Source organism: Danio rerio, chromosome 5 (genome assembly GCF_052040795.2).
Source record: "Danio rerio strain M-AB ecotype USA chromosome 5, GRCz13ab, whole genome shotgun sequence".
Lineage (NCBI taxonomy): Eukaryota > Metazoa > Chordata > Actinopteri > Cypriniformes > Danionidae > Danio > Danio rerio.
In genome coordinates this window covers 48772108-48792500 of record NC_141025.1, presented here as the reverse complement: position 1 = coordinate 48792500, position 20393 = coordinate 48772108, and the positions used below count along the sequence as shown (strand labels likewise).

Genomic DNA, 20393 nt, shown 5'->3' with positions numbered 1-20393 from the left:
GAAGACAGAAAAATCAAACAAAAATGACATTCAAGGGCAGTAAGACTTGAAAGAGCTGATTCCTCTTAATTTAGGCCAATTGCTTCGCAGAACTTTCACAGGGTTCTTTAGCTTGATGCGTCAGAGGAACAGATGGAGAACAGTACAGCGGCAAAGCGCAGTTATTATAGTCTCGCACATTTATGGAAAAAAAAAAAGAAGCTAAACAGAGTCTTTGCTGGATCCGCTTTTCCAAGCCCATGAAAACACTGATGTAAATGTATATTTTAAAGATCATGATTTGCAGTGAGTTTTCAGCATTTCCCCTTTGAAGCAGGAGCTCAGGGGCTTTTGGGAGGGTATTGCACTTCTGCGTCCCATTGCTGTTCAGGAAGACAAAAGTAATATTCTCTGGTGAATTAATGCAGTGTGTCTCTAATTCTGTCTTCCCTGCCTCTCCTCTTTTAGTGCCGTGGGGTTTGAAAGAGTGAATAGAGTAATGAACATTAAAAAAAAGGGCGAAGATTGCCAAAAAATGTAAGAACAGGCAACTAAAGGATGGATGGAGGCAAGAAAAAACTGTGAAAAGACTACTCCAATCCTAGAAGAGGACTTGAAGGATTTGAAAGAAATCCCTAACATCAGGCTTAAGAGAGTTCTTTAATATGTCCAATTATATAATAAATGGACAACAATGGGTTCTTCACGCTTATAAGAGATGATGCATTAAGAATAGCATCAGGCATAAGCCTACTGGATTTAATTTTATAATTCACAGTATAGTGCATAGGCAATTAAAAATGAGGAGTGTAGTGGCGTATTATTTATCAAACTGCATGAAGTGTTACTTTAAATGAATATGCCATGTTCAGTATATGTTAGGCTCCAACAACATTTGTTATTGCTTAGCATAACAAATATTTTAGACTCACCAAGACTCACCTCATTAATTAATTAATTAATTAATTAGTTCGTTCGTTCGTTCGTTCGTTTGTTCGTTCGTTCGTTCGTTTGTTTGTTCATTCAGCAGATTCAAATGTTATCACCTGAACAGGCGTAATCAGTGATTATCAGCTGATAGATATGGACCAGTAGGCAATGGTGCCCCCAGAAAATTTTCTTAGGGCTGGCCAGATGAGGCCACACCAAATCATGAGGTGACACACACACACACACACACACACACACACACACACACATACACACATACACACACACACAAAATAATAATTGAGTGTAATTTTTTTTTTTTTGTCTGGTAAATAAAATAATGTGGTTTTAATCTCATTTACTCTTACAATATTGCAACTTATTCCTTGAAATGATTCAGCAAGTACACGTGCAGATCAAATAAAAATCTATATTTTGTCAACTTAGAATTATAATGTTCTACCTGACATGTTTGTCAAAATTAAGTTATTGACATTCTTATTAAATGACAACTTATTTACATTGTGGAATTTTATTTTTTATAAGTTGTTTACATTTTAAGACTTTTTATTTAAAAAAAAAAAAACAAATGTTGCACAAATGCTGTTTGCTATGGAATGCAAAAACTTTGAAGCTCAGTGTCTCAAAATCATTCAGAACACGACAGAACCTTATAATTCCAAAGTGACGATTTAGTTTTAAAAAGGTTTTTCAGGTCAGTTATTTTTCACATCCTTTTTGTTGTACAGCATATGCATGCTTACATAGGGAATTATAGTAAAATTGTCGTTCTGTAACAGCATGCAAATAATGTGTAGTAATCAGCAAAAACATACGTTTTGTAGGAAAGCGAAAACATTAAACAATGCAAACTAAAACAATCTAATTTTGAGCCCTGTTAGGTAACGTTAACATGTTTAGTATTTAGCTAGAAAGGTTAACAGAAAACAGAATGGTTATTTGAGTGAAGACTTAAGTGAATAAATGTATGACATGTATAACTGTTGTTGTTTTTCTAAAAAATGCCAATGTTGTTTGTTGAAGGTGTGCATGTGCCGTCAATGACGATCCGGGAGGGGGAGGGACAGTGGCGCCAATTAATCCACAATAATTTAGTGGCTACATTTTAATGTATCTATTAATACATTTATTTATTGAAATATTGTGAATTTACGTAAGTTCATTGAAATTATATCAATAGCAAAATTAATATTGGGGTGGCCACAGGGATGGCCAGAGTTTACACAGGGGTAAACCCTTCTTGGGAGTCTTCTCTATTAGTATAGCTACCAATAGGCCCCTACTAGCCCTAATCTATCAGCTGATAACCATTGATAACACCCATTCAATTGAGTGATAACATTCCAAGAGGATGATTCATTCATTGATTAAGGCATTGCCTTGTTGTAGCACTCACAGCAAGAAGGTAGCTGGTTTGAGTCCCAACTGGACCAGCTGGCATATCTGTGTAAAGTTTGCATGTTCTCCTCATGTTGGTGTGGGTTTCCACCAATTGCTCCAGTTTCCCCCGCAGACCAAACACATGCGCTATATGTGAATCGCATGATTTAAATTGTCCATAGTGTATGAGTGTGTATGAGTGTGTGTGTGTGTGTGTGTGTGTGTGTGTGTGCGTGTGTGTGTGTGTGTGTGTGTGTGTGTGTGTTTGTGAATAAGTGTGTGTGGGTGTCTGTGTACATATGTCTGAAAAGTTGGCGATTCATTCCACTGTGGTGACTTCTTCAATAGAGACTAAGCTGAAGAAAAATGAATGAATTAATGTTGTATAAAGCACAGTGTTTTAACGTTAGGAGCATTAATAAGTATTTTAACATGAGAAGAGAATGATGAAAAAATTGCCAGTTGTGGCAATCAACGGGATTTATTTGGTTAGTTCTTTGGTTGGTTGGTTACAACAATGGGGGACTATAAATATATTGAGCATTCAGATTTACATGGCTTATTTATAGGTGACAATTTGACAAAGCCTGCATGCACAAGGTATTCACATGTTTCATACAGTAAAGACAGAGAAATGAGCCTCTAAACTACTCCTCAGAGGATAAGGGCTTCGTAGATTCTGGATTCTGGTTACCAGCTGTGTCTGATGTGATGTATATGAAGTTGCTCCACTTTTTTGTCTGTAATTAATTAAATGTCATATCAAATCACAGGGGACTGGCAGTTAAATGTTGGAGGCCATATTGGAAAACCATTCACTGAAAACTCCATCCACAAATATAGCAGCCAGCAGAACCACTTTATTCGTTTCAGGCTAACGAAGGATACAATGTGGGAAATCAACAGTTTGTTTTATGTTTTATTCATCGGATTAACGCACCCCACACTCTGTCAATGACTCAAGTATTCAAAGAGATGTTACGCAAATGTGCATGTACATTTTAATAATGGAATTAGCAAGCACAATAAGTACGCTTATCCTTTAAAATAGAAATTACCACTAAAATAGCACAAGGATTTGGATGAGGAGACAGGAGTCAGATCATTTCAAATCAACATCCAAGGGCTGTACAACATAAGATAATGTATAGACATATATTTTTACAAACAACACACACTCATTGTTAGGTCAGTTTAATATTAATTCATTTTGATTACATTTTTGTGCATTTTAGTTAGTATTATTTTAATATTTAAAAACGATAACATATTTAGCTTCAGCATGTAAAGTTTCCTCGTGAGCGGAACTCTGGGCTTGAGTATAGTCTAAACAGTCTTGACTGACAGACCATAACTCATAAGTTGGTTCCCTCTTCATAAATTTGGGTGGGGGTGAAGTATTGCACCCTCCGCCTGGGACAATAGGTTCTTCCTGATGAAAATTTTCCAGGGAGGGCCTTCAAAAAGAGATATGGAAACTGAAAACCATCCATGGGTCAGCCAGAACAGGGCTTCCTCTAGGAGATGGACCTCAGTCAAAAAAAACCCTCACCTGGAAAATCCTGAGGGTAGAGCATTAAGAAAAAAAAAAAAAAAAAAAAACATACAGATGTTGTTACGGCCACATCTGCACCATAATGTCCAGCTTGAGGGGATCTGAATGTGTAAGGGAAACCACAGCAAGACAAGCAAATCAACTTTCACTTGACCAAATTTCTTTTAAATGGACTTCACTGTCTCCCCATGGATTTTCCATTTCCCATACCTCATCCCCTGTCTTGACGGGATGCCTGCTCCCACATTTAGTTGGCCCAGGATATAAGTTACTCTTAATGAAAATAACTTTTCCTAAGCCCACATTAAGCTGCATGATTCTGGCTAAAATTAAAATCACAATTTTATTTTATTATTATTATTATTATTTTTGCCTAAAATAAAGATTACGATTCTCTCACGATTCTGTAGATGTAAAATAAAGGTTATGAGTGCATGGGCTATCATTATTGTTATTCTCAAACATGTGGTAAAGCAATAGGCTTTGTGTAGCTGTACTGTTGGTTAAAATGCTAAATTTTGTATAGACTTGGAATGGTGGACTTGAACAGACTTTAGATTTGTCCTGGTCATTATTGCTGATAATAATTCTGATGTTGAATTATTGTGTTTGAGACATATGCTTACAATCTGTAATTTTCTGCTTAAAATCTGTCACGGCTGTGATTTTCATAAATACAGAAGACTTGGTGGGTATTTTTGCCTTTCGCAAGGTTTTGGATACTTTTTGGGCTGGATTCAGTCACATACATCTGGCAACACTGTGTATGCTTTCGGATTCATTTTCACTGCTAAGAGCAGTTCACATTCCGCACTGCTCCCAAATGATCACTCTGTGCCACAATCTGACTGTTATTTACAACTTTTATTACCTATTATTCACAGCCTATGCATGTTCTGTTCACTAAAGTAGACTTCATTCGGAGGCCCACGCGCCCGCCCGCTGTGGTAACAGCTGACGGTCAGCTCATGTCATGTGTGATTTTGTGGTCTCAAAAACATCATTACATGAAGACAGAAATGACATTTTTGAGGTAAATTATATCTTATAAATACAGCATGTGACTCTTTCAACACCATTTGGAGGTGTCCACGTTGCTGAACAACGTATGTAAAACAATGTGAAGACTTGTGCAGCCACCATTGCTTCTCTCTTGAACTTGAAAATATGATTGACAGAATCATAGAAATGCTGGATTAAGATAGTCTAGGGCAGGGATTCTCAACTGGTGGTTCACCGATATCATCGTGTAGGACTTCTAGCCGCATTTTGCGACAGGGCAGTCCACACAGCGGTCTGACACTATATTCAAGGCACCTACACGCATTTCTAAGCGCACACACACATACTGAACTGCTGGAGACTCAACACACCCTCCTTCATCATTACCAAACATGTTTATGTTTTTTTACGGTTCAAGTGACCAAATTCTACACAAGGACTAAAAAACGCTTTTATATTGTCATAGCGCAAGTATTTTTTGTATGTTCACGAGAGACAAAGAGAGCGCAACATCCACCACGTAACCAATATAAAATAATACTGTTGCATGTATCATGTGCACAAATCAAGCCATGGACATTACATTAAGACGCCTACTCATTTAAAAAAAATGCCTAGATATAAAGAATTAGGCCAAATGAGAGCCTTTCTGTCATAAACTATATGAAAACAACTTGTAAAAAAGAAAATTTAAAAAACTGAAACCATGCAAACAATAAACACAGGAATGGAGAAAAGAGCGCTCTTTTATTATCAGCTGTTAGTCAGCGCCGGCTCTTTGTTTTCCTGGCCATTGCACCTTTTGCTGTGTGTTGAGTAAATGCAGACAACCGGATACGTGTCACCTTTAAAATATGATAAATGTCAGCAGGTCATCAAAATAAACTGGATACTGTTACATTATCCAAATTGACCATTAAGATCTGCAATGTAAATACTCTAAAATTCTATTGGGGAAAAGCCAGTCAGTAGAGTTTGCTATTTTCCATTTATATATTAACAAATATTTTGCAGTGATGCATTTTCATTGTTTAATTCAATATAAAATAATATAAAACTATTGCATACATAAACTTATAGGAATAATTGTGGAAATTGCATACATAAAAATCGGAAGTTCAACACAAAAAAAAAAAAAAAACATTTAAATTGTTTTGCATTTTGTGATTAAAAAACCTTTTTTTTATAAATAAATAAATCTTTTTTTTTCCATTCATATATTAGCAAAATATTTGAAGTCTATTCCATTCAAAATTTTCATCATTAAGGATTTCTTTAAAATAGTTTAAAAATCTCGTCTCATTCTTATGAACCCAATCTCGTGTCTGGTCTCGTCTCTTGAAGTAGGCATCTTGTCACACCCCTACCTAATATTATACTATATTTTTTGGATTTTGTTATAAATATAGTATTATATACAGGTATTATATATTTGTTTATAAATAAGGGTTTAAAGGAACTTTTCAAGAAAACATTTTAGAGAAAATATCAGACAGGTGGGCCTTCAAAAATTGATTGGACAGTGAAGTGGGCCCTGAAATGAAAATGGTTGATAACCTTTGGTCTAGAGGGTGGAATCGAGATCGCGATCTTTTTTACGATTAATTGTGCAGCTCTAGCCCACAGGAGAATCTAATGTGCTAGTTGAGATCTCAGACCCTCAAGATGGTTTATGTAAGTGACCACTGATGTGTTTTGCAACCTAACTAGAACATGATGACCTCTCAAGTGTGGGAGCAAGTGTTTCAATGCTAGAAACACCATGCCATCATCTCAAGGCAGTTAATGTGCAACAAAAAATGATGGTCTCCCTACTGACCCGATATGAGATGACCACTCAGGACCAACCTCTGCCTATGGAGGAAGCATCTGTCATTTGTGTCATGCATTGACAGGTTGCTCCCAACACTGACCATTGGGACAAGAAATAGGGTTTCTTCCACTTGTCTAAGGCTTGAAGGCGTCACTGTGAAATCTTGATCATCTTGAATGGGTTTACCCTCAGGGAGAACCTCCTGGTTTTGGCAACTGTACAGGTCTCATGTATAGTCCAAAATATATAGTTGGATTAAGCTGCTGTAAGACAGTCTCTGGAACTGTTTGGTCGTATCGGACTGGCTTTGCTTGACTTTTCTTATGGCTGATAGGTTTGAGCTGATGCGTATATGGGACATAATTGCTCGGATCATTTTTGAGTCCCAAACTACACCTAAAAAAAGGACCTTCTGAGCTGGAGAAAGAACACTCTTCTATTTATTCAGCCATAACTCCAACCTCCTGATATATAAGATAAAATGATATATCAAAGCTGAACTGCTATCTGCCCTGTGTGAAAAATAGCCAATCATAAATATAAAACGGTATGCGTTTACCCTGATTACACAATGTTTGTTGTGCCACGTCCATAGCTTTTGTGAAGGTGTTAGCTGAACTGAAAAAGCTGATATTGCTATGATTCTCAACTAAAAAGCGAACCTCAGGAACTGCCCGTATTGTTGAAGGACAGACACTTGTCCTTTAGGGCAATCATTACAAACCAGTCCTCTGAATGAATTTGTGACACTATAGTCCTGACAGTCAACAACTTGAACTGTATGTTCTGACAGAATAGCTTAGCTGATGCAAATCGAGATTAGGACACAAGCCTGCTACTTCTTTGTATTTATGAAGTATATAAGACTGTACTAGCCCAGATCTCTTGAGTTGAGCTCTGAATTGGATGACTGAGAGGGGATTGTTAAATTAACTGCTCTTCAAACCTCCATAAGGGCTGAGGCTTTCAGTGTTGTTATGGTCCTGGTCAAATGCCAGAAAATACTGGAAACTGCTGCCCTCAAGCCATTAAAGGGTGCAGGATTAGCACCACACAGCCCCCTGAGGGCACAGGGGAGGAATATGAATTATATAATGAGTTAGATGATATCTCTGAGTGGGGCAGATTATAGATAGATTTAGTTTTAGAATAGAATTATAGATAGAATTTAGTTTAAAACTCAGTTAGACACAGCTGAACCAGCTAATCAAGCTCTATTTAAGTATACTAGAAACATCCTGGCAGAAGTGTTGAAGCAAGCTGGAGCTAAATTCTGCTGGACACTGACTTATTGAACCACAAAGTGACTCAATAATATTTAAATCCAGTGACTGTACACGGCATGGGAGATGTTCAACTTCACTTTCATGTTCATCAAGCCACTCTATTACCAGTCTTGCTGTGTGTATTGGGGATTATTATCCTGATACATGGGACTGCCTTCAGGATACAATTTTTGAATCATTGAGTGCACATGGTCCTCCAGAATGGTTTGTAGTCCTTGGCAGTGACACACCCATCTAGCACATGTATTGGGGTTAGGGATTGAACTCATTAGAGAATAATGTTTTTTACATTGTCCACAGCCCAAGATTTCCAATGCTGGCACCATTAAAACCAACATTTATCATTGGCATAAGTGACCAAAGGTTTGGCTATAGCATTCTAGCCATATATCGACACCTTGGAATTATAAGGTTCTATCTGCATTCTGAATGATTTTGAGATAACGAGCTTTAAAGTTTTTGCATTCCATATCGAACAGTATGTGTGTAACATTTTTAAACATTTTTAAACAAAGTCTTAATGTAAACAACTTCTAAAAAACATCCTTTAAATAAGCTGTCATTTAATACTGTCATTTAATAATGTCAATAACTCGATTTTGACAAAAAAAATAATAATAAAATTAGATAGAAACATAATTCTAAGGGGAAAATATATTGACCCTGTGGTGCTTCCAATAAACAATTTTGGTTGAAACAGGAGAGTTGAGGTGCACATTTAATTCTGCAGTGAGTTCCTGTTGAATGTTGAGTTGAAATGTTGAGTAAATCCTGTTGAATGTTGTCTGCCCTTCTTGGTGGTATGCTGACATTACCCTAGATTTCTTAACTTTTGTAACATCACAAAGACTTGCTGTCTAAAGGGGGTTGCACACTGGATGCGCTTCATCGCCCCATGCAGTGCCATGCATTTTAGAGTTCTACACAAAAGTTTCTATTAGGGTACGCACATCGGGATCACAAGTCGACAGCTTTCCGTGGCACCCAGCCACGACTTAGGACAGTGTTTATATTTATGCTGCACCACAGAGCGATCTGAGTAGTTTCATTTAAAATTTAACCTGTGAACGTGTGCGTCTGGTGTGCCATACTTTAAAGGGCACATGGTTAACCCCTTTTATGATTTACTATTAATATTATGGTTATTCTGAGTGTGCCAGTTTAGGTTCCATTCAAAACACAGTTCAGATTTTTTTTTATAATGTGTCACTTTGGGGGGCGTGTACACAGCTCTCTGTGTTAGAGGTGTTTTGCTTCACATGAAAATTAGTTTCAAATTCCCGCCCAATGTAACAAGGGAGCGGAGCCGAGAGCTCCCCCGCTCTGTGTTTGGCAACAGACAGGCAGACAGAGAGAAGCAAGCAGCATGAATGAGAGGATCAGCATTCAGCCATACATGTACGCCTCGGACACAGACCAAGCAGAGAGTACGCAATCATCTGTGTCTTTGTATAGTTTTACAGCCAACTGTGTGCTAGTTTAAAGTCCCGAGCTTGTACACTGAGACTAATAGCCACGCACACTGAATTAACTTTGACTGAGGCATACGGATGACCCACTTAGAGCCGTGACATGGCACACCAGGCACGCACATTTGCATGTTATTTAAAATGAAACTATTCAGATGGAGCTCTGTGACGCGGCAGAAACAAGTGTCTCGAATCCTGGCTGGGAGGCGTGGATAGCGCCATTGTGTATACCCTGATAGAAAATCTATGTTTAGAATTCTAAAATGCATGGCGCTGCATGGCGTGACTCTGTGCGTCGCCGAGCGGCACTTCTGGTGTGTAACCTGCTGGCAAGTTTGTCATTTTATTTCCCATGGAGCGACACTCACATAAGGCAAAGGCGCTCGCACTTTCAACTCCACCTAGTTAAGATCACACTCACAGGGAGCTTCTGTGACCTCGAGTATTGCAAACGGCTAAAGTTTAAGGTAAAAGCAATGAAAAGTTCTCTAGTTTGCAAACCTACCTATAAACAAACAAAGTTACAAACAATAATTCCGATTAGATCGATCATGTGGTGAATGCTGATCTTGTGTTGAGCCCAATGAGCCTTACATCTAAAAGTAGAGCAAGGATGTTCCTCTAGTGACGTTGCTTTGACTCACCAATAAAAAAAAGGCGGAAGTGAAACGACAAACTGAGGATATGGTGACGTGCATGTCAATCAATGTTTTTGACCAGTGGGACTGCACTCCTATGTCAAGTTGCGGTCGATCTAAAAACCACTGGTCCACCGTTTTTGTGAAGTTTATGTATAAACAAATTTCGAGAGGATTCACGTGCTTATGATTGCTAGCGGCTGGATCCGCATTATCCAATTCACTACGCTCCAATCAGATGACTCCTAAAATACTATAAATACGCTGGGTTTCATTCCACTGCTATCTTTGTTTTAAAGAGTCCCCCCTTCCACCCCTACTCCTCCTTTTTAGACGGGTGACACGGTGGCCCAGTGCGTAGCACTGTCGCCTCACAGCAAGAATGTCTCTGGTTCCTGGCTTTACCAAACTAGCAGACATTTCTGTGTGGAGTTTACACTTCTCCTCGTGCTCACGTGGGTTTCCCCCGGGTTCCCCGGTTTCCTCCCACCGCCTAAAAACATGCAATTAAATCAATTGAACAATCCAAATTGGCACCATAGACATGCTTCTAGTACGTAGTTATTTTCAAGAGCAATCACTTGCTACAGCAGGGGAGTTTTCGAGATCTACCAGAGCTCAAACTCCCCTCCCGCCTTGCAACAGGAGAGAGCCCTGGGCTTGAGGATCTCATGAGCTCAGGGCTCTCTCCCGGGACAGCATGCCAAACAAGCTTTTATAATTAATCATCAGCTAAGTGTGAACTCTTGAAATGTTGTTAAATTGAAAAAAAAAGGACTGTGTTTGTTTATATCATGCCAATATGACGGTCTATACACTATACGTACACACATGTCTGTCTAAACAGTTTGAAAAGTAGATTTTTCACCATAGGTGCCCTTTAAACTGTCATGTGCCCACCGTGTTCCGGTGCCAAGCTTTATTCACAGATGAGCAAGCGTGACGCGCACCAACAATTTTGAACTCTGATATGTCACCCATAATGTTGTGTGCATTGCAATATTTTAAGCAAAACTATGGTACTCTGCTAATTAAACCTTACTTTTCGGCTTAGTCCCTTTATTAAAATGGGGTCGCCACATCGGAATGAACCACCAACTTATCCAGCACGTTTTATGCAGCCTATGCTCTTCCAGCTGTAAATTATTGCACGTTTTACAGTGCAAAAAAAAAAAAAAAAAAAAGAAACTCACAGATATTAAATCAGATAGGCCTTTTATTTGTTAACTTTTTCAATTTGAAATTAAGCTGCTTTAAATAAAACGTTTGGATTGATTGGATAAACATATTGTGATACACATAATAACTTATGAACATAAACTAATGAAAATAAACTGTTTTCATCTGGGGCAGCAAGGTGGCACAATGAGTAACACAATCTCTGGTTCAAGCCCTGGCTGGGTCAGTTGGTGTTTCTGTGTGGAGTTTGCATGTTCTCCCCATGTTTGCGTGGGTTTCATCCGGGTGCTCCGGTTTCCGCAACACAAGTCCAAAGACATGCGGTATAGGTAAATTGGTTAAGCTAAATTGTCCGTGTCCGTAGCTAAACCTACTGTATGTGTGTGAATAAGTGTGTATGGATGCTTCCCAGTGATGGGTTGCAGCTGGAAGGGCATCCGCAGCATAAAACATATGCTTGATACATTGGCAGTTCATTCCGATGTGGTGACCCTAGATCAAAGGGACTAAGCCGAAAAGAAAAACAATGAATAATTACTCTCAACTGTTGTGAAACAATTCACTACGGTGTTAGGGTAAAGAAATTGTAACAAGCACATCTAGCCTATAATTTATTTTGGCGTTAAAGCAAAAAAAAAATGAAAAGATAAAATAATAATAATAATAATAATAATAATAATAATAATAATAATAATAATAATAATAATAAAAATACAAAAATAATTAAATATTAAAGCCATCACCGTTGTACCCTGACATCCCACTCACACACCTATTGACAAAGATAAGAGAGTGTGTATGTGATAAATGTGTGATCGGAAGCGGGGGTCAGAAGTGTTGTACCTGTTCAGAGCGTCTTTCCCGGGGTGAACTAAAATACACTGACATTGTCCCACCCATTTGGATTTCTCCGTTCGTTCTGTGTATTGGAGGCTCCAGGGCTGCTGGGGAGGAGCGAGGCTCGTCTTTATCAGTAAGACAGCGCCGCTGCTCGAGCGCTACACTGACCGTCCGCCGCGCGCAATCACCGTTTGATCGGGACCCGCGCGGAGCCTCTCCGTTATCTCGCCGCGCACCACTGCAGCAGAAGGGCAAGAGGAACTCCAAAGAGGATCATTTAGTTCATCTCCGTTGACCCTTTCTGGGAGAAAAACACGGACTTCACTGACACCTGTCCTGGGAGATACTTCGTCGAAGACCTTTGCGTGTAACTGAGTGGAAGAAAGAAGTTTTGTCCGTCGCTGCCGCTGAACGTTCGTAACCTTGGAGCTCGTAACCGCTGTTTGGTGAGGATGGGACCGTTGCTCGTCTCCATCGCCCTCTGCGTGCACCTCGCTGTCCCGCATCTCGTCAAAGGTGAGTGACAAAGCGTAGGATGCGTGTTTTTGCCATGGACGTTGTTTTAACTTTCAATTGCTGCTGGACAGGGAGACCGAATGAGTACTGCTTTTATTCGGCACGTCGGAGAATGACCTTAAAAGGCTCGTTTAAAACAAAATGTTTGTTGCGCGTCTCAACGTGCCATGAAATTAGCAAACAAGACATGCTTACTTTGCTGTAACTCTGAGAGTAAGCCACATTCGCATTTTTTTTTAAATGCCATTCATAATAGCTCATGTTGTTTTTATTGGTCAAGTCAAGTGAATGTAGTAGGAGAGACGTTATTTACATGGGATCCCACTGACAGGCGGCTACGGCTTTCCTGATCTTACTCCCACGGTTTTTAGATCTATGGCATGCTCTTTTAACATGTAATTCTTGAAACAGGAATCACTAGTGCTTGCTATTGGAATAGCCTAGTTCTTTGATAATATGGATGAAAATAATAATAATAATAATAATAATAATAATAATAATAATAATAATAATAATAATAATAATAATAATAATAATTATTATTATTATTATTATTATTATAATAATAATAATAATAATAATAATGAAGCTTGCTAATATACATATAATAATGCCATGAAATTATTGCAAAATGTTTACCTTCAAATGTAAAATCAGAAATCATCACAGGTTTAATGACAAGGTTTTGTTTCCAGTACACTGATTAAATAGAAGTGCCAAGATGTGCATAAATTCTACAAAATAAAGTGCTCAATTGATAAAAATTGGCATATAAACTATGATGGAAACACAAAAGTCACTTAATGTTGCATGCCATCTGCTGCAGCTTATTAACTATGATAGGAAAAAAGCTACAGTGGTGTCCCTGATTGTATAAACATTTATTTGTATTATGCATATATTACATTCCTTTTACATGAAGACATATGGTTGAAATGGTGCTTTATTCATAAATGTTTGATTCAAGATCTTAATTGCATTCATGAAATAAATTCACAACTCTGGATGAAAACATAGTTAATGTTCGCAAGTGACAATGTGTCTAACATTATTTTACGAAGGATTAATGCTTTAGAAAAACTGCAAAAACAAACAAACAAAAAAAAAACTACCAATCAATAAAATATACTTTGTAAGGAAAAACAACAACAACAATATGTTAAAAGATACAAACTAGGGAGTTTTAAAGAATGAATGTAAAAGCAACTTGCCACATTACATCAGTATTTTTGTGAAATAGGAGGAGACTGATCAGTTGTCACACTGGATGGACTTGAGATCCATTTCCCGGAGCTCAGTGGATGTTTCTCTCTGTTCTTATCGATCTCCAATCACAGTGAATGTATTCTCCTATAGTAGACATGCGAGTGATGCACGTCCATTTGGATCCAATTGGGCTGTCAGAATAAGAATGGACAGGTTTCTTGCAGCTTCTTTCAATAGATTTGCATCACTTGGATTTTATCTTTAACATTGTACATAGAGATGCAACTACTGCTGAATTGCTGTTTTAGGTTGCACCCAATGTTGTCATATGTGGCACGTAAATCCCCTCTCATAACAATCATTAAAAATAAAGTGTTGTGTATTGACATGGAATTGGATTTCTTGGTAACTTGCAGTATTTCCCACAATATCTATAGTTTGTTCAACTGTGATTTTGAACACGCTGACCTTCTAGCAATAAAAATGTAAGTCTTATCAGGCATCTTGCACAAATGTACAATTTCAGTGCATGCCATGGGAGACTGGCTCAGAGGAAATCCTGTTCACTCTTTCACATCTCAGTAGAAACATCATTGGGTGTTTTTTATCATTATTATATTTTTTAAATCATTTGAAATAAGCATAAAACAAATAATTTACTATAAAACTAATATGAATAAGATATCTCTAAACCAGGGGTGCCAAAACCTTTTCTTAAAAAGGGCCAAAAACCAAACTTGATTGAGGGCTGTTGGCAGAAGGTAAAATACCAAACCCTATTACATAAAAGTTGCACATTTGTTTGCTTATTATATAAAAGTAAATATAAAAAGTTGCTTTAACACATATTAAATGATCATGCAGTATATTTTAAATGTTTTATAATCAACTTATTATACTAAAACATAAATAATCCCATTTATAACACAACGAAGCTCAATACTGAATACACTAGTTGAGCTGCTCCTGCCTTTGCCTTGATTTGCTAACCGGTGTCTTGTACATTGTTCTCTATCTGTCAAGTGACAGTATTTACATTGTAAAAGTCTGATTCATGTGAAACATTTAATTTTAGTTGTCTTTTTGTTGCTCCTCAATTTAACAAACAAACAAAATGCTGTACATTAAATTCGAAATGATGATCTCTGCCAAAGGCATTCGCCCCAACCAACCCCCCATCATTATCCCTTTCTTTGCTGATAGGAAGGCATGGCAGGCTAAAGCAAAGGTTACAATGGGCTAACTTTGGCTCACGGGCCCTACTTTGGGCACTTCTGCTCAAAACAAGTAAAAGAATTTGATGAGAAATGTCTGACGTTAAACTGAATCGACATTCGATTTCTTAATTTGATTTAATGGTAAATGTAAGTTCATTTTGAGACATTAAGACATCTTCAATTGAGATGTGTTGGTGTCTTTTTCTCTCTTGAGATGAGAAATCTTCAAATGTTCTCTATATTTAATCTCAGCCATTTAGAAGAAAGTCTTCTTTAATGTTCTTTGCTCCCTGAGGGGATGAACCTGTTTTGTTAAAGTGTCTCCTTGTGGCTGCAAGAGCAACGAAATATATAGTACTGATGAAACATCCTCATACTTTTTTTTTTTTTTTTTTTTTGAGGCTATGAATTGCAAATACTTCATCTTTTAAGTGTTGCTCAAAGGCAGATAAGATTGCTTTCTAAGTTGCCTCCCCGAAGAATTAACTATAGACATATCAATCCAAATAATCTTCAGCTGACAGTTATGTTCCTGGATAAGAAGGCAAATGAACTAATATTTGGTCCCGCTTGAACGCTTGTTTGTAGCTTCCCAGTGTTCTCGGCTTCACAGGTCTGCGATTTAAAGTGTGCTCTCCTCTTCCAGTCTAGCTGTGTTAGGAGCTATAATTGTAACTGAGCATGGCCTCAGAGCCTCCTGGTGTCAATTGTGCTTCTGCAGCTCGGAGCCGCAGCCTCCTCCTTGAATAATGGATTGTTAGCTACAATACCTCGGGGTGCACTTGTTCCTTGGCTTGGTGAGAGAGTGAAATCATCAGTGGCAGTTCTTCAATTAATCACAGCACATTCAGATGTCACACATTCGACATGCTTCAAGGTGTGATTTGGTGGCATGCCTCACTTTCAGTCACGTTTTTCTTTGTTTCCTGCAAAGAAATTAAAAGTTCAAAGAGTTTACTTTGTGAGAGTCAGGACTAAGTAATATTTGTTAAAGGGACCGTTCACCTCAAAATTGTCATAATTTACAGTTGTTACAAACTGGTTTGAGTTTTTTCTTGAGATTCTGAAGAAAATATGACTGACGTCCATAGTATATATTCTTTTCATACTATAGTTGCTAGAAGGGATGCAGCCGTGTCTGGGAGTTAGAATTGTTTATATTATGTATTTAATTACCCAATAATTGTATTTATAAACGTCTAATCGCACCCCAGCCTAAAACATACTTCTTACAGTAATGTTTAAAAACTAATTATAACAAGAATTCTTTATATTATTTAATAAATTACCCATTACGTTGCATTTTATTAACGCCTACCCCTAAGCTAACCCTAAACCTACCCCCCACGGTAATAACGCACAGACAACATAACAATAATTATTTATATTGTTTATTAAATTACTAATTAGTAATGTTAAGCTAGTTATTATTGTTGTACAGTTATTGTATTGTTGTTGTCATATAAATAATTATCAATGACTCCGCAGCTGTATACCCTCTAGAATTCACCACATAAGAACAATGGCTAAGGTTTCCAATGGGTGGCACAGCGGCGCAGTGGGTAGCACTGCCACATCACAGCAAGAAGATTGCTGGTTGGAGCCCCTGCATAACAGCTACTAAATAAACTCACATGAAAATAAGTGGTGTGAATCACCTTGCATTTTAATCACTGTCATTCATAAATCCTTTCTACTCTACTTCTGTTGAATGCGCTAGTACAGTAGGTCAAGCAGAGACATTTTGCCTACCATTTTATGGATACTATAAATTTAGGACTACTACTTTTTGGTAAATGTTTTTTACATACTTTATATGGGAAAACAAGGGATCCAAACTGTTTTGTTTTTCTTTGATTTTCATTATATGATCCAAAAAATAAAACTAAGCTATGTTGCATACCAACATTCTTCAAGACACAAATTACCAAAATGCCAGTCTGATTACATAATTTTCATTTCTGGTAATTAATCTGGGGTATATGGCTGCTTTATTGACAGTATCACATAGTGCTATACAATATTTGAAAAATTGGATAAACTAATTTTTGATTACTAATATGAATACAATTTCACAAGATTTTTTGAATAGCACTTTTTGATGGTTTTCTGGGGAATCTAACACTATTCAGGTACAAAAATGCTTTTATTACTGTGTTTGGTCTAGTTTCTTGTCCAAATATCAAAATGTTCTTAGAGCAAGTAAAACTATTTTGTTTTCACCATCAAAAGAAATGTCAAGATCAAATTTATGGACTAGAAACGAGACAAAAATTCCCAGTAGGAATTATATATATATATATATATATATATATATATATATATATATATATATATATATATATATATATATATATATATATATATATATATATATATAATTATTATTTTTTGCATAAATCATATAAATTCAGTATAAATACTAAAATCAGGTTATTTTTTTTTCATAAATCTTACTTTTAGTTATATACACCTACTCTGCTAACAAGAACACTACATTCATATTTCCTAGTTCCTCTGAAAGGGCCACCCTCAAGAAGCTCTGATTGGTCAGTTAACATATTGAGCTGTGATTTGCAGATCGTCTCCACGTCACCAGGAAAAGTGCCAAGTCCTTACAAACGCACGCTTTGCCGTTGCTCTGTAACTAGCCAGTGTTGCCATATCAGTTTGAGCCTGAGTCAGACAGAAAATGACACAGAGGACACAGCTATTATCCACCACTATTATCCATTATATTGCCACAGCCATATCACCCTGCAGCCCAAAACCGGTTACTCACTAAAGCTAAGCAGGGCTGAGCCTGGTTAGTACCTGGATGGGAGACCACTAGGGAACACTAGGTTGCTGTTGGAAGTGGTGTTAGTGAGGCCAGCAGGGGGCGCTCAACCTGAGGTCTAAGTGAGTCCTAATGCCCCAGGAAAAGTGAAGGGGACACTACACTGTCAGTGGGCGCCGTCTTTCGGATGAGACGTTAAACCGAGGTCCTGACTCTCTGTGGTCATTAAAAAATCCCATGGCACTTCTCGTGAAAGAGTAGGGGTGTAACCCCGGTGTCCTGGCCAAAGTCCCTCTATCGGCCCATACGATCATGGCCTCCCAATCATCCCCTTCCACTGAATTGGCTCTATCACTGTCTCTCCACTCCACCAATAGCTGGTGTGTGGTGAGCGCACTGGCGCCGTTGTCCTGTGGCAGCCGTCGCATCATCCAAGTGGATGCTGCACACTGGTGGTGGTGTGGAGAGACCCCCCTCATGATTGTGAAGCGCTTTGGGTGTATGGCCATACACAATAAATGCGCTATATAAATACACATTACATTAGCTGAACCTCATGCCTGCTCCCTAAAATAAAATCTGACAAGTGTCATATATTCATAATAAGCATGTGTAAGTAACATGAAATGTTCACATATCTTTTGCAAGTTTGTTATTTGAGATTTAGAATGCAGAAAAAAGGGGCTGCATAGAGAGACACTGCAGCGCTGCTGAAGATTGTGGGTGTTTACAGCGGATTGACAGATAAATGTGAATTTGTAGCTAAATTGTTAGCAGTGCCAAAAAGCTATAAGCATAAAGCTAGATATTTTTTTGTAATAATTTTCTGGAATATAAATAAAATTAAATTATAAGCACTTCCCTTTTTGTGTCGTGTCCTTTGGAAGACCAAATACAGAAACAGAACAAGCTCTGTGGAAATAGCAGCGTTTGGATGCCATTTTAACTTTCTCTACTATAACATTACAGCGCCTGAGGCCACGCCCCTTCACTGAACAGAGTGAATGTGCATAACTTGAAGGGTTTATGACATCATTAACCCAGATGCATTTTTTTGTAGTCCCCAAAACTTCTTTCGCTGTAGGCTTTGCCAAGCTAACTCTGTAAAAGCCAATGTCTCTTCTTTGCATTAAATTTGATGTTGTTGAGATGTTGTTTATGTTCACACAGCTACATTACACATCAACTAAAGTTTAAAATATGATATCGTAGTGGACCACCCCTTTAAATACAATTCTGCAGCTCATGCTCAACTATATTTCAGACTCAGTACCTCAAACTGCATATCTTTGCAATGTGACTTTTGCGGATGCAAATATTGCAATATTGATGCTAAAATTGTGCAGCCCTATACACCTTAATGCAGCCTAACATCCAGAAGTGGTCCAGCATCTATGGGTGTGCAAAACAGATCAGATTTCTTGCAGCACCTTATATTTCCCACACTGTGTTTGAGACTGCGTGGGAGATTTCAGTGGCTGCTTTCATTGATGCATGCAACTGTCGGGGGGCAATTACAAGCAAACACCCTATTCTCAATGTCAGAGGCCACAGCTGCTGGCTTGAGCAAATCAATGCTCCTTAAACATCTTTTGCTTGGATAGGCTCCCTGTGCATCATCTCATGCCATTTTGCATTGTATAAGAATATTGGGTTGCTGATAAAAAGGCATCTGGTTTGTTAGCCTACCAACTGTCTCAGGCAGACCGTGAAATAAAACCTGCTGATGATAAGGGGGCATGTTGCGGAATGTATGTGCTGTGTTATAGATATTGTTTTTTTTTTTTTTTTTTTTTGTAATGTGTGTAGACACCTTTAACCTAAAGGTGCTTCGATTGATTTTTAAAAAAAAAAATTCATGACAGATGGTGAACTGCTGTATAGAACTTTGTTTGTGCCTAACGTAAAATAAAAAGGATGGATGGATGGATGGATTGATATATCGATCATAGATAGATAGATAGATAGATAAATGTTCTTACGTAAATTCACAATATTTCTATAAAATAAATAAAATACATCCACCAAATTATTGTGGATTGATTGGCGCCACAGACATTGCTGATTCGCTGTCCCTCCCCCTTTAAGCATGCGCTGAATGAATGTTTTACTGACTTTTCTGGCTGCACCTCGGAGATAAACCATAGACATCCAATCGCAGCAAATAAGCTGACTTTACCACAACAAATTCAAGTTTTTTTTTTTTTTTTTTTTAAATGAAGGAAAAATAACATAATTTGTTTAGTATTGTTTGATGACGAGAAACGGAACATGACTTTGGGTTCATGAGATTGTACACTTTTTATTAAGAAATTATTTTTTTTAAATGAAAAATTGTGTTTTATCTGATTGAAAACTACAAATCCTAGAACATAAATAAATGCATTTTGAAATTTTTAAATCAGTTTGTTAAATGTTTAAGTTAAATATTGATTTATATTCGGATTACACATATACTTGGTAATTGATTTTCAAAGAATAAATTGCAATATTTTAAAAGTATTTGAAAAAATGAATTAAAACCAGAGTATTTAATTTACCAGAAAAAAAAAAAACATAACATTACAATGAATTCATTATTTT

The 20393-nt window shown here is 37.5% G+C and overlaps 1 protein-coding gene and 1 long non-coding RNA gene across 4 annotated transcripts in view; both read left to right on the top strand.

The window, feature by feature from the left end:
* The window catches only part of LOC141385598 (uncharacterized), a 57293-nt gene extending 56027 nt beyond the window's left edge, over positions 1-1266 (top strand). The window contains exons 3-4 of the long non-coding RNA XR_015491726.1: positions 1-882; positions 950-1266. The exon at positions 1-882 is cut by the window's left edge and continues 230 nt beyond it. This is a non-coding gene — a long non-coding RNA (uncharacterized LOC141385598). The remainder of the gene's footprint in view (positions 883-949) is intronic.
* A 10958-nt stretch (positions 1267-12224) lies between these two features.
* Positions 12225-20393, top strand: part of edil3a (EGF like and discoidin domains 3a) — a 317498-nt gene continuing 309329 nt past the window's right edge. For all 3 annotated transcript variants that reach the window (XM_087254105.1, XM_087254104.1, XM_087254103.1), the window contains exon 1: positions 12225-12608. In XM_087254105.1, coding sequence (XP_087110231.1) covers positions 12545-12608 — 64 coding nt within the window. In that variant the 5' untranslated portion in view covers positions 12225-12544. The remainder of the gene's footprint in view (positions 12609-20393) is intronic.